The sequence below is a fragment of the Trichinella spiralis genome (genome assembly GCF_000181795.1).
Source record: "Trichinella spiralis strain ISS 195 chromosome Unknown Scfld2, whole genome shotgun sequence".
Taxonomy (NCBI): Eukaryota; Metazoa; Nematoda; class Enoplea; order Trichinellida; family Trichinellidae; genus Trichinella; species Trichinella spiralis.
The window spans coordinates 7,925,954-7,938,114 of record NW_003526941.1 but is presented as its reverse complement, the minus strand read 5'-3'; the positions used below and the strand labels follow the sequence as shown (position 1 = coordinate 7,938,114).

Sequence of the window (12,161 nt, the reverse complement as noted above, 5' to 3'; positions counted from 1 at the left end):
GTAGTGTCCAATTGTCTGTTCAGCCTGCTCCATTCGAATAGTCCGCAAAGCCACATGTCACGTGCAGTAACCCACACTTACCGACTAGTCAGTTGTAAAATGAAAAACCCCGTTTCGTGCTTCCCCCTGTACGGCACCTAATCTGTGCGCAACAAAAGCCTCCTCGGCGTGCCTTGCTACCATGGTCCACTGCGATGTAATAAGCTCCCTCCTCCTAGTCAACATTACAAACGTAGGAATGTCCACGTTTATTTTCATTTCCCCTGCCCTACATATCCCGGCGGGCACTTTGAGAAGGACATCATGATCGTTGATAAAAACGTTTTGAATCGAACAGCAGATCAATTACATCCCTGCACTGCCCGGCGGTGGAAGAGGCGGTAAACACTGCCTTGCATTTTTGTCTTCTTCAATGCGGGCCAATATTGTCCTTCGAATTTTCTTTTGCTTCTCAATTTTTTGTAAAGCGCATAAACGCCAACGGCAAACGCAACACACAACAGCAAGCTGCATACAACAATTAAAGCGGCGCGGCCACCGTCGGAAAGCAGTTCCGAATTGTTGTTCTGATTGGTCATTGTTGTTGTTGTTGTTGATGTGGGAAATTATTTTTTACTTTCTCCTCCACCAACCGACAGTGTTCTTTGCTAGAAAAACAGCTTTCCAATTGCTGCCTACTATCAGAATTGCTTCCAAAGCGTGATAGCGGCGAGAAAGTAAATATCAACGGAATAAAAGTGAATTAGAGAAGCTCGCAGGCGTCCGTCACTTATAGATCAGCAAAGAGCAATAAACGAAGCAGCAGTTCGTTGGCAACGTCATCATTTGTTGTTCAACGTCTAGCTTTTCCATTGTAAACTTGTCGCCAATGCGCACATGTAAGCAAACAACAGAGGTGAATAATTTTTTCAACAAAAAACCCTCCTTTGCTGTATCGTTTTGTCCAGTTGCTTTCCCGTGCAGTAGTAGTAGTAGTAGTTGAAAGGCAAATCTGCTATTAAAATTTCTCTTCGCCGTATTTCATTTCTTCCATTGTTGTACCATTGTACCAACAATTACTGCGTCGATAGACAGTTGGCTCAGAGATTGCCATTTTCGCTTCAGCAAAATGCCAACGCGACTGTACGTGACCAACGCAATAGCACTGTCGATGCACCTATCATCGTCAAATGTTTACATCATGGCGTATATAATGATCATAATTCATACTACTATTTGTTGTTGGACGTTACCGGTACGCGGGGTTGGGTCGATTTAATTCTTCAAAAATTTTCATAGCCGCCAGGTCGCACACGGCTGACCGGCATGTATTAAGCCGCGTCGCCGCGAGCTCTTTCACTGACAATACAATTAAAACTGAAACCGGAATTCATTCAAGCTGACAGGAAAGCAACAAGAAAAGCGGGACCCAATGCAAATTATGCGCACACGTTGATTGTTCTGCTACTGGCATTTTTAAAAATTGCCACTAATTAATAACAATTCTTCCACACGCACACAATTGCTACTGTTCGATTTGCATTTCAGCGGCTAAATCTTTTTACAGTATACTTTTGAATATCAAGTTCGATTTATTGAAGCTAGCTGAAACGCTGTAACGCATTGCGTCAAAACTATGCATACTAGTTCACTTCGAGTTGGTTTTCTCTTTTCGAAAACAAATTGTTCTGATTTTTTTCTTATCCATCTTCAACTTATTACATTACATTTCTCGTCATTTTTTCTATTCGTTTCATTCCATTTCCCCCTTTGTCTTAGTTATATTTATTTTAAAGCTGTAGCGTGCGCACTGACTGCATTCAACTGACTGATATTTGCTTTTCAATCGAACAGCTTAATTCATCAAAATTGTAGTTTTAACGCAGTTTTGTTTTAGTATTTCCAGATCATTCTTGTTTTATAAAATAATTCCCAACGAAACGCTTACTAAGATTCTCACCATTCATTATTGGATACATTATTACATGAAGAACAATTTGCGCAAACAAATTTCATAATCAAAACTGCCTTTTTCTTTCATTTAACATTTATTATTTGAATCAATTCAATCAAATCTTCATGTCAATCAACATCGCACGTCGACAACAATCACACTATGATGCACGCATTCTGTTTGAACGTGGAATTTTCTTTCACACATGCCAACAAAACAGCACGTCAATGACAAAAGATGAAGAAGATAGGGAAAAAAACAGCAATTCTTTCACACAGCAAATCAAGAAAAAAGAAAAATAAATTAACCACGACACTGAATCATTATGTAAATTGTAGAATCAAATTCTAGTAGAAAATTTTGAAAAAATACCCAGTCAAATAAAATTTTTCACTCTTCCCCTTCTTACCACAAGGAAATTATACTTCGAATGCTTGAAGTAAACAGAAATCATTATTATTAATATGAACAATTATACAAATTTACCATTTCCCTTCGTGCATCACTTTAAACGCTTGATTGATTTCTTTCAAAGACATTTTGTGAGTGATAAATTCGTCAATTTTGATCTTTTTTCTCAAATAATCTTCCACCAATTTTGGCACAGATTCGCGACTTTTCCAGCCTGTACACAAAACAGTGCTTTTTTCTCGTGTGCAAAATTCTAATCTAAATATGTGCAATTTTTTACCACCAAAAGCGGAACCTTTCCACGTTCGACCAGTAACTAATTGAAAAGGTCTTGTTGAAATTTCACTTCCCGCTGCTGCCACTCCAATTATAGTCGACACGCCCCATCCTTTATGGCATGTTTCCAAAGCGTCTCGCTAAAAGCAGCATCGTCTACTCAAAACTGACAACAAATACTTCAAATATTCACTCTGTTCAGGCCATACCATGCAATTCGTGTTGCCGATACATTCAAATGTATAATCCAATCCGCCTCCGGATAGCTCTAGCAGACGATCACGTAGGGGGATCTCTTTTGGATTTAAACAATGTGTTGCGCCAAATTCATAAGCTATGCACAATGTTTTAATGAATATAAAAAGAAAATTCTTCCAGCAGTACAATCTAGTGTCGTACCCCATTTAAACTTATCCGGATTTGTGTCGATGCCAATGATCAAAGAAGCACCTCTTTCCACAGCACCCATAATCACCGCCAGGCCAACACAACCTAGACCCCAAACAGCTACAGTGCTTCCTTTCTCTATCTAAAACAATCCCATTTTACACATTTCCAATTTTATTTAAAATAAAAGCACGGACGCGGATGACAAAATAAACGCATCTTACATCTGCGGTATTCAAAGCGGCGCCATATCCTGTCGATATACCACACCCAAGAAGGCAAACTTTCTCCAAAGGAGCTATTGGATTCAGCTAAAGCAAGTTTCTTTGATGAGTGTAAAATAATGGGCACGTGTATAAGTGAAGCTTTAAAACGTGAAATGTGAAACATAAAAACAAGTAATAATAACGTTTATTCAGGATTCATTTTTGCATCACTCACTTTAGCAACAGAAATATCGGCTACAACAGTATACTGCGATAAAGTGCTGCATCCCATAAAATGATATATAGGTACGTTTTTCTCGACATGCCTGAATCGAGTTGTGCCATCGGGCATTAAACCTTTGCCCTGTGTCTCTCTGAAAGATAAACATTTTAAACAGAACTGAAAATTTATCCAAAATTCTACCGTATTTTGCTGCACAGATTTGTTTTTCTACTATAGCAAAATTCGCAATTCATACACTGCGGAATATAAAGTGGCATCACGTGATCACCTTTAAAATATAATACTGAAACGGTACAAACGTCGTAGAGCAATATAATTCAGCTGACCAGGTTTCACATGTACAACACCAGTACCAACGCTTTCAACAATCCCGGCACCTTCGTGCCCTAATATGGAAGGAAAAACACCTTCTGGATCAACACCGGACAGAGTATATGCATCAGTATGGCATACACCGGTAGCGATGATCTAAAGCGTTTATTTAAAAGTTATTTTCAAATTAAACACTGAAATTTATGTATACAAAAATACGTTTGCTTCAAAACGTGAGTATGCAAAAGCACTATACAATACCTTTATTCGAACTTCATGAGCTTGTGGAGGAGCGACTTCTATCATTGTCAATTCCAGGGCCTTCTCAGGTTCCCAAGCAACAGCAGCTAAGCATTGAATAGGCTAGAAATGACTGAAATGTAAAAAAGAAATCAAATGGACTTTCTTTTTACCTTTCCAGCTGTTTCACTCATGGCTGACTGTTCACTTATAGGTGGTATAACAAAGCGGTAGATACCTGAAAAACTATTAAATCACTTGATTGGCATTTATAATGAAAACAATGTTGAAATCAAACTTCGAACATTTGATTACCATTGTGTGCTGTATTGAAAAATGTTATCAGTAATTTTTTCATAAAATTCATTATTAACTATGTTTTTAATTGAGTTATCATTATTATTTACATTATTCTAGTTGGAAATATAGTCTGTTAAAATATGATCATATGCATATATATAGCATACATTATTACAGTAAAGATGAAAGCAGGTTTAATTTTAATAACCGAGGAAAAATATGTATTTGATTTTTGTTATTAAGTTTTTTAGAATGGAAACGTTTTTAGCGGATTTAAAGAATACACAATTTTCCTGCAGTTTTGTACGAGCAGAAGAGAAAAACTTCATTTCTAAATGAATGAAGAATAAAAATTTCAATTATTTTCAGTAAGTATATTTTTATTAGATTTATATGCTTTTAGTTTATGTTATTAGTTGTATGTTTTTGTAAAAATATATACGGTATTGTTAATTTTGCATATTTGTTTTCAGTGTGTTGACCTGCATTTTCATTGCAATGGCAGTAATTGCTTTTATCGATACAGAATGACAATATAGCCTTCACGTGTTAATTTTAATTATTATTTTGTAAAAGATATAAGATGAGGAAAAAATTTATGTTAATTTTTGATACACGACTTGGAGGTGACATAATTAGTACTTTATTATTTTTTACGGTTGATGTTACGTAGTTTACAATGGTATTGGATTTGCACTGGTCAGTAAAAATAAATGAAGATGATAAAGATTGAGAATATTGAAAAGATTTTATAAGTTTTGGAAAAAGTGATGTGATAGAGTTATTTGGTAAATTTGCAGTTTTGTTTTTTGTCAATCTAAACTACGTTCAATAAAGTATATGTTGCAGTTTTTCAAATGGAATAAATATTTATCGGCCAAGAGTTTTAAGTTTAAATTTTGTTATTTTACTCAAGAAATCTTTTCAATGCAACTATTAGCACAGATAATGAAAATAACTTATCTTGCTTCAGGCAGGTAGTATTTTTTAAGTTTATTTTGTCTTTCATTTTTGCTAGGTTCTTTTAGTTTGATTTTTTAAAATTAAACCATCCATCTTCTGAAAAGTTAATATGTTTTAAAATTCTACAATGATGATGTATTATCTTCACAATGAGTGAGACAGTAGAAATTTAACAGGAGTAAGAAGAGCGTGTTGATTTATCAAATGTACAGTAATTGTTTATTGTAAACTTTGATATTTATTATTATCTGTATTTGTATTTTTCTGTATGTTTAAAGAAAATGGAAATATTTTTAGAATTGGCGATTTGAAAAACAGTAAATCGATTGGCTGATGCTGCACCGTAATTCTCCTCACCGTGTCAAGTTGAAGTGAAAAAGAATTGAGTGAATGAAAAAAAAATCCATGATCAGAAGGCGCAGCAATTGGCGGGTGCTGTGCTACCTGCTTTTTGCGCGTACACTGAAATATTGCACAGTGCGTCGTCAAGTTTGGTTTCTATTTCTCGCAGCTTTAATTACTTGCTACTTTGGTTATCAGTGGCATGGATGCTTTGATGTCGCATATTCGCCGGTAACTTTGCCATTTTATAATTGTCCTGCAAACGCTTTAGTTGATCAGTCTCTGATGGTATAATTATTTTTATTTTGTTTCTGTTATCTATTTATGGAATTTTAATGTTATTGTTTTTTAGTCAGGAGGAGTTTTTTCTGTTTCAAGAGAACAGCTTAATTCAAAATGTGATTCGAAAATACTGTTGCTTGTTGAAAATCAGTACAGCGCTTCAGGTCAGCAAATCAAAACTGTGCTCAATTATTTGAAAGTGCCTTATAAAGTACAAGCTGTGCGCAAGACCTTGCCATCGTTGACAAATTTGGCTAGAGGACGGTACATGATCATAATTTTTGAAAATTTTTATCGTTATATCAATATGAATCATTGGAATCGACAGTTGTTGGATAAATATTGCAAAGAATTTGGCGCGTCGATTGTGGCTTTTATGCCAAACAAAAGTGACGATCAAGACGAATTTGATCCGGTAAAATTGCTTGGATTTCCGCTGTACGTGCAAAAGCAGCGTCGATTTGCCAACGCCTCTTTGAGTGACATTAGCCAACTGTTGTACATTGCCAAACGTGGTTCTCACTTTCCTGGTCCAGTAGGGAATAGTTCCAATTGGGTTGGCTTTCAGCCGAATCATTCCACATACAAGCCAGTTATGTTTGCCAGAGATGTTTCGAATGCCAATGATGTGCAGTCTTTGGTTTTGCTTGATAATGGAGAATTGGATGGCATTCGACGACTTTTATTTGGAAACGATTTAAACTCATTTTGGCCGCTGAAACTTTTATTTTTGGACGGTCTTCGATTTTTGTCTTTCGGAAAAGTTCAATTGCCTCTGGTTCGGTATCTTCAGATCGACATCGACGATATTTTTGTTGGACAAGAAAATGGAAAAATAACAAAAGCGGATGTTGAAGTAGATTGAATTTATTTTCTATTCAAAATTTATTATAATTATTATACGTGTTTATTTGTTGTTAGGAATTGTTGCGAAGTCAAGAAAGAATGAGGAAACATGTTGCAAATTTTGTATATAATTTGGGATTTTGTGGTCGATTTTATGGACGTGGAAATGATCTTGATCGAAGCGGTGATGAAATGCTCATAGGTATAATAAGAGTATTTGTTTTTTTTTTCTTTTTTAAGTTAATTTATTCCTAATTATAAAGTTTTGTATTTAAATGTTAATTGTTTTGATTAAAAAAATTCCAAAAGGGGCATGAAGCAGCTGTGCTTGTGCTTGCTTCGAATCACATTTTGGATAAATCAAATAAATCATTGATTGATCTCAGTTAGGTATTATTTTTTTCCATTGCTTAGCTGATTCGTATCTTTGAAACATTGATTATTTTAAAAATACTGTGATAAATAGGTAAAAGTTGTAAAAATTAACTGTAAAATGAGAAAAAAAAGATGTTTGTTGTGTTGGAAAAATGTGTTGCAGAAAAAGCAGCGAATTTTCGGTGGTTTCCACATCAGTGGCGTCATGCGAAAGCGCACCAGCTAAATAGCACTGTGTTTTTGTCGCAGATGCTGCAAAATCTTCAATTTGCTGAGGTTTGTTTTTTGTTGAATTTGATTGTTGTTTTGTTTTGTCGGTTTGTTGTGGTCAGCGCGGGCTGCCCAGTTCCATTGGTTTCCGCATTCGTGGGGTCACATGCAAGCGCATTGGAAAACCAACGTAACCGAATTGCTCGAAGATATGAATTACAATGAGGGTTTTGCTAAGGTAAACAAACAGACAGCTCCTGTGTGTGTGTGTGTGTGTGTGTATATATATATATATAAAGGATAAATTTTGAGCAACAATTTGGGAAAGATAATCTGACATAATGCGCTTGCGTGTTGTTCGCAGATTCGACATTGGATTGTTATACTAAAACATTGCTATTTTTTTATTTCACTTAATTCTATTTTCTACTAACAGATTATTAATCGCGTTTTTCCTATCGGCTATTTATTTTTAATCACATGACGATGGAGTTGTGTTGGTTAGAAAATGTTTGCAATTAGACGTTTGATTAATATGTTTGCAGCGCATGGTTTTGGCATGGTAAAAATTATGTGGGGTTGCATATTTTCATTGCAATCATTATTCTAGTACACTGTTGTTATATATATATATATATTTTTTGTTCTCCAATTAAGCAACATAATATTCCTGTGCAGTGGTCGTACGCAGTTTCTCCGCATCATTCTGGAGTTTACCCAGTTCACGATCCACTTTATGATGCGTGGAAGTCCATTTGGAAAATCCGTGTTACATCAACTGAACAATATCCTCATTTGAAACCGGCATCATTGCGTCGAGGCTTTGTTTACAAAGATATTATGGTAATTGTTATGGACAAGTAAATAAATAAATAAATAAATAACGGAGCAATAGCTGATTTCAGGTTATGCCACGTCAAACTTGCGGCCTGTACACGCACACAATTTTCATTGAACAATTTCCTGGCGGTAAGGAACGTTTAGACGAAAGTATTTTTGGCGGAGAGTTGTTTTATACGTTTGTCTTCAATCCCGTGAGTTTTTATTTTTCTCATTTCATTCATTAAAATTGATTTTTAATTATGATGAATTTTTTAGTTTTTGATTTTTATGACTCATCAAGCCAATTATGCCAAAGATCGTTTGGCAGTGTATACTTTTGAAAATGCGGTTCGCTTTATTCGTTGTTGGACAAATTTGAAATTGCAAACGATTGCAACTTTGGAAATGGCTGAAAAATATTTTCAAATGTATCCACAGGAAGTCAACCCAGTATGGGGAGTAAGGATCAATTTTCGCGTTGTTCGTGTTCGATTTTTGTGGAATGGTTTTTATGTTAATTTTGTTTTTTTTTTCTGTAGAACCCTTGTTCAGATCAAAGACATGCGGAACTGTTGAGTACCAAAAATCTGTGCAAGCAATTTCCCGATGCTATCATTGTTGGACCTCAGAAAACTGGTATGAAATTTCATGCTGATACATTATTTTCTGTGGACCATTTATTTGTAATTTTTTTGAAGGATCAACGGCATTGTACACATTTTTGAAATTGCACCCTTTGGTGAACAGCAGTTTGTCACATCCGAAGACTTTTGAAGAAGTGCAGTTTTTTTGCGGACGCAACTATTTGCACGGTATCAATGCGTAAGTAGTAGTACTTATTCAAATTACAATTCCATTTTCATATTGTTGTCTAAAATGATTTACACTATTTTGTTTGTTTGTTTTTTTAATGAAACTGCTATATTTTTTTATATTATTAAAGCTATTCTGAATATTTTCCTCCACGACAAGAGAAAACGTTGCTATTTGAAAAGAGTGCAACTTATTTCGATTGTGATTTGGCTCCGTTACGAGTGCACAGTCTGCTTCCTCGTGCGAAAATAATCATGATCGCCATAAGTCCAATCAAACGGGCTTATTCTTGGTTTCAGGTTCTGGAATACTTTGTTGAACGATTTTTGAAAATTGTAATCGTGAATGAAGTTCACTTTAGCATATGAAAGCGCACGATGATCCGACTGCATTGAAAAATGACTTTATCGATGTGTTACAGTCGAAAGAGAACGGTCCACCGGAAATGTGGAAATTTCGACAGCGTTGTTTAACGCCCGGCCATTATGCTCATCATATTGAACACTGGCTTGCACATTTTCCTGCCAAACAGGTCGTCAGAAATTTTTTTTATTTTGATTATTTTTAAATTCTGTGAAGAGTATTCTTTTTTTTCAACTACAGATCCACATTGTGGACGGAGAAGCTTTACAACAGCGACCAGCTGTGGTAATGACTCATCTGTTGGACTTTCTCGAATTGCCTGACATGGATTATAATGAAAAACTCGTGTAAGCTTGTCGAATGCGCATGTCGAGCCATAGAAATTTCCATTTTTTCTTTCTGAACAGTTACAATACAAAAAAAGGTTTCTTCTGCATTCGGGAAGAGTTCAATCGAACACGGTGCTTGGGCAAGAGCAAAGGTCGTTCCTACAGTCCTCCATCCGAAGATGTTCGCCGTTATTTGATCAACTATTATAAAACGCACAATATTGCCTTTCATCGGCTTCTACTTCGACTTGGTTACGAAACTCCGACTTGGTTGCAACAAGAATTGCAAGAGTCGTCGACCTGAGCTGCACAGTTTGTGTGTATATTTTTACAATCAAACATGAAACGGTTATAGCTTTCATCATTTAATATAATATTGAAAAATTACTGTTCAAAATTATCTATCTCGTTTAGAATAATAAATGTCACTTTTCACGCTCTGCTTGGATCGTAAAACGGGCGCTTCATCTCTTCCATGAAACTGTGATACATATCACTGACGTCTGTTTGACTTTCCAAGTTGTAACCACTTGGTTGCAGATGAAACACTTAAACAAAGTAACATCGTAATTCGTGTATGAATAGGAAGAAAAATACACAAATACCGCTGCACTGTCCACCGGAACCGATGTCTCTGTAGGTAGCGTGCATGATGGCACGTCGAGCCAAATCTTTTGCTTCATCGTCAGTCATACTGGGTTTGTAGAACGTGTCCAAAATACCGTAAGCATTCAACGATCCACTTCCGCAAGAAAATAAGTGGCTCTTTTTGCGCGTTCCTTCGCTGTCCAAGAAGTACAACGCAGGACCCTGAAAATAATATTCAACATATTTATCATCAAAGATACTGAACAACAGATGATGATGATGTGATCTCACATCGTGATTGAAGCCACCAACGATCATACCCTAAAAATTCAAAACTTTTTTTTTCATTAATTCTCGATAACAAGACAAAAATTGCACTCACCATACTCAGCCCATAACCGAGATACTCGAGAATTATGTTCTGTAATGTTTTCGTCGCCGCAGCAACACTTATTTCACATTTATAACGCAATTCATACAGTCTGAAAGTTGCACAGTCGAGATGAGTCACGATCACGTGTGTATAATATAATTAATAACCAAATTACTTGCAAATCTTAGATATTACTCGGAGCCAAAATTGACAATCCGCTGCACCTCCTGCCAGAGTACTTAAAATGCGACCACTTAGAGGAATTACTTTCATCACAGTACTTGATGCTGTAATAAATAACAGATTTAAAACACTAAACTTTTAAGAACAAGTACTTGTATATGTATACATATGTATTTTCCAGAACTGGCGCGCGAATCAACTGCAAACATTATGCCACCTCTGTCAGCTGCAGTTTTCCCTTTGTATATGAAAGCCAAGGTGGTCGTTCCCTTCATCATTTGCATTTTTGTTCCAGTTAAATTTTCAAAGACAAATCTTTCGACCTAAATTGGAAAATAATCAACAATAACTTTAATAATGAAAAAGGTAACAACAAATTTCAATCACACAATTAAATTATGTAAAGTCGTGTTAGCAGTGAAAAATCGATTCATCCATCAAGTTAAAAGTGTTAACTAGTAATCAAATCAATTAAACAGTACAGCAAAATTTAAGAACATTAAAAACTCAGAGATGACATTAATTTATTTTAGTCTTAAATTAATTCAACTCCAATACTCTCAAGAAGTTCAACTGCTTAGAACAGACATGAACAATGAATAAGAGATGAGAACATACGTTTGGTACGGGAGCGATTTGTATACTGCGTGGAAAGCAAGAAATGTAACAGTCATCACGAATTAATTTCTCAGTTTCATCACAGAACATATTCACACTTTCTGTCCAACTCGCCAAAGCCATTTTTGAAAGAAAGAAGAACTGCACGTAAATGTAGAACTACGATTAGCAGTAAACTTATTCCGCTACAGTAAGTTTATTAATAATAAAGTACAAACATTTGGGATTTGGAATACTTTCATTTGGAATACTTTTTCAATTACGACTGCAAAATTCTTTACTAGAATATTATGCTTTTACATAAAAACATGGAGTAAGTCAATATTGATTATCTTTATTACATTTATTTTCTTGCATTGAAAATGAACTTAATTCATCAAGAAAAGAAAAGTAAATAATATTAATAATGAATATCATGCATGAAAACATGCTTGAAAATTTGCATGAAAATTATGGTAAACAAGTTCGACAGCTTCACGTTCAGAAAGCACAATATTCGCAACGTTAAATGTAGAATTACGTCATCAGCAAAATCATATCAGCGCAGCCCTAAACGTTTTATTCTGCTGCAATCTTTTTACTTTTTTCCAATGAGTTCCATTTATGTAGGTCATTTTTGAATTTTCAAAGTTCAAGTTAAGACGTGTGGCTAAGTCAATTTTTTTTGTTATTGCGTTTTTTGTCCGATAGTTTATATTTTGACTGAATTTGAAATGTCAAAGTCATTTTTTGAATTTTCAAATAA

The 12,161-nt window shown here is 35.3% G+C and overlaps 3 protein-coding genes across 3 annotated transcripts; 1 reads left to right on the top strand and 2 right to left on the bottom strand.

The window, feature by feature from the left end:
- Positions 1-1,020: 1,020 nt before the first annotated feature.
- Tsp_06800 (alcohol dehydrogenase class-3) lies at positions 1,021-4,203 on the bottom strand. Its single transcript, XM_003380596.1, has 10 exons — positions 4,183-4,203; positions 4,031-4,132; positions 3,784-3,925; positions 3,638-3,740; positions 3,449-3,587; positions 3,232-3,318; positions 3,020-3,149; positions 2,830-2,954; positions 2,420-2,760; positions 1,021-1,156 (listed from the first exon to the last, which is right to left on the bottom strand). The coding sequence occupies exons 1-10, from the start codon at positions 4,201-4,203 to the stop codon at positions 1,021-1,023; spliced, it is 1,326 nt and encodes a 441-aa protein (XP_003380644.1).
- A 3,659-nt stretch (positions 4,204-7,862) lies between these two features.
- Tsp_06799 (heparan sulfate N-deacetylase/N-sulfotransferase 3) lies at positions 7,863-9,958 on the top strand. The gene is made up of 10 exons (XM_003380595.1): positions 7,863-7,889; positions 7,985-8,170; positions 8,233-8,361; positions 8,426-8,662; positions 8,689-8,785; positions 8,848-8,971; positions 9,093-9,261; positions 9,324-9,494; positions 9,566-9,672; positions 9,733-9,958. The coding sequence occupies exons 1-10, from the start codon at positions 7,863-7,865 to the stop codon at positions 9,956-9,958; spliced, it is 1,473 nt and encodes a 490-aa protein (XP_003380643.1).
- Positions 9,959-10,086: 128 nt separating this feature from the next.
- Positions 10,087-11,539, bottom strand: Tsp_06798 (proteasome subunit beta type-5). Its single transcript, XM_003380594.1, is given in 7 exon segments — positions 10,087-10,202; positions 10,260-10,464; positions 10,483-10,563; positions 10,625-10,724; positions 10,791-10,902; positions 10,935-11,121; positions 11,417-11,539. 7 exon segments carry the CDS (start codon positions 11,537-11,539, stop codon positions 10,087-10,089), a joined length of 924 nt encoding a protein of 307 aa, XP_003380642.1.
- Positions 11,540-12,161: the final 622 nt, after the last annotated feature.

Coding starts and splice junctions, on each gene's coding strand:
- Tsp_06799 (XM_003380595.1), top strand. CDS start 7,863: ATGTTTGCAGCGCATGGTTTTGGCATG. Junction 7,890..7,984: donor CAGCGCATGGTTTTGGCATG/GTAAAAATTATG, acceptor TCTCCAATTAAG/CAACATAATATTCCTGTGCA. Junction 8,663..8,688: donor TTTTGTGGAATGGTTTTTAT/GTTAATTTTGTT, acceptor TTTTTTCTGTAG/AACCCTTGTTCAGATCAAAG.
- Tsp_06798 (XM_003380594.1), bottom strand. CDS start 11,539: ATGGCTTTGGCGAGTTGGACAGAAAGTGTGAATATGTTCTGTGATGAA. Junction 11,122..11,416: donor AAATCGCTCCCGTACCAAAC/GTATGTTCTCAT, acceptor TTTCCAATTTAG/GTCGAAAGATTTGTCTTTGA. Junction 10,203..10,259: donor TTCCGGTGGACAGTGCAGCG/GTATTTGTGTAT, acceptor ACTTTGTTTAAG/TGTTTCATCTGCAACCAAGT.
- Tsp_06800 (XM_003380596.1), bottom strand. CDS start 4,203: ATGAGTGAAACAGCTGGAAAG. Junction 3,319..3,448: donor CCGATATTTCTGTTGCTAAA/GTGAGTGATGCA, acceptor AACTTGCTTTAG/CTGAATCCAATAGCTCCTTT. Junction 3,150..3,231: donor CCGCTTTGAATACCGCAGAT/GTAAGATGCGTT, acceptor GGATTGTTTTAG/ATAGAGAAAGGAAGCACTGT.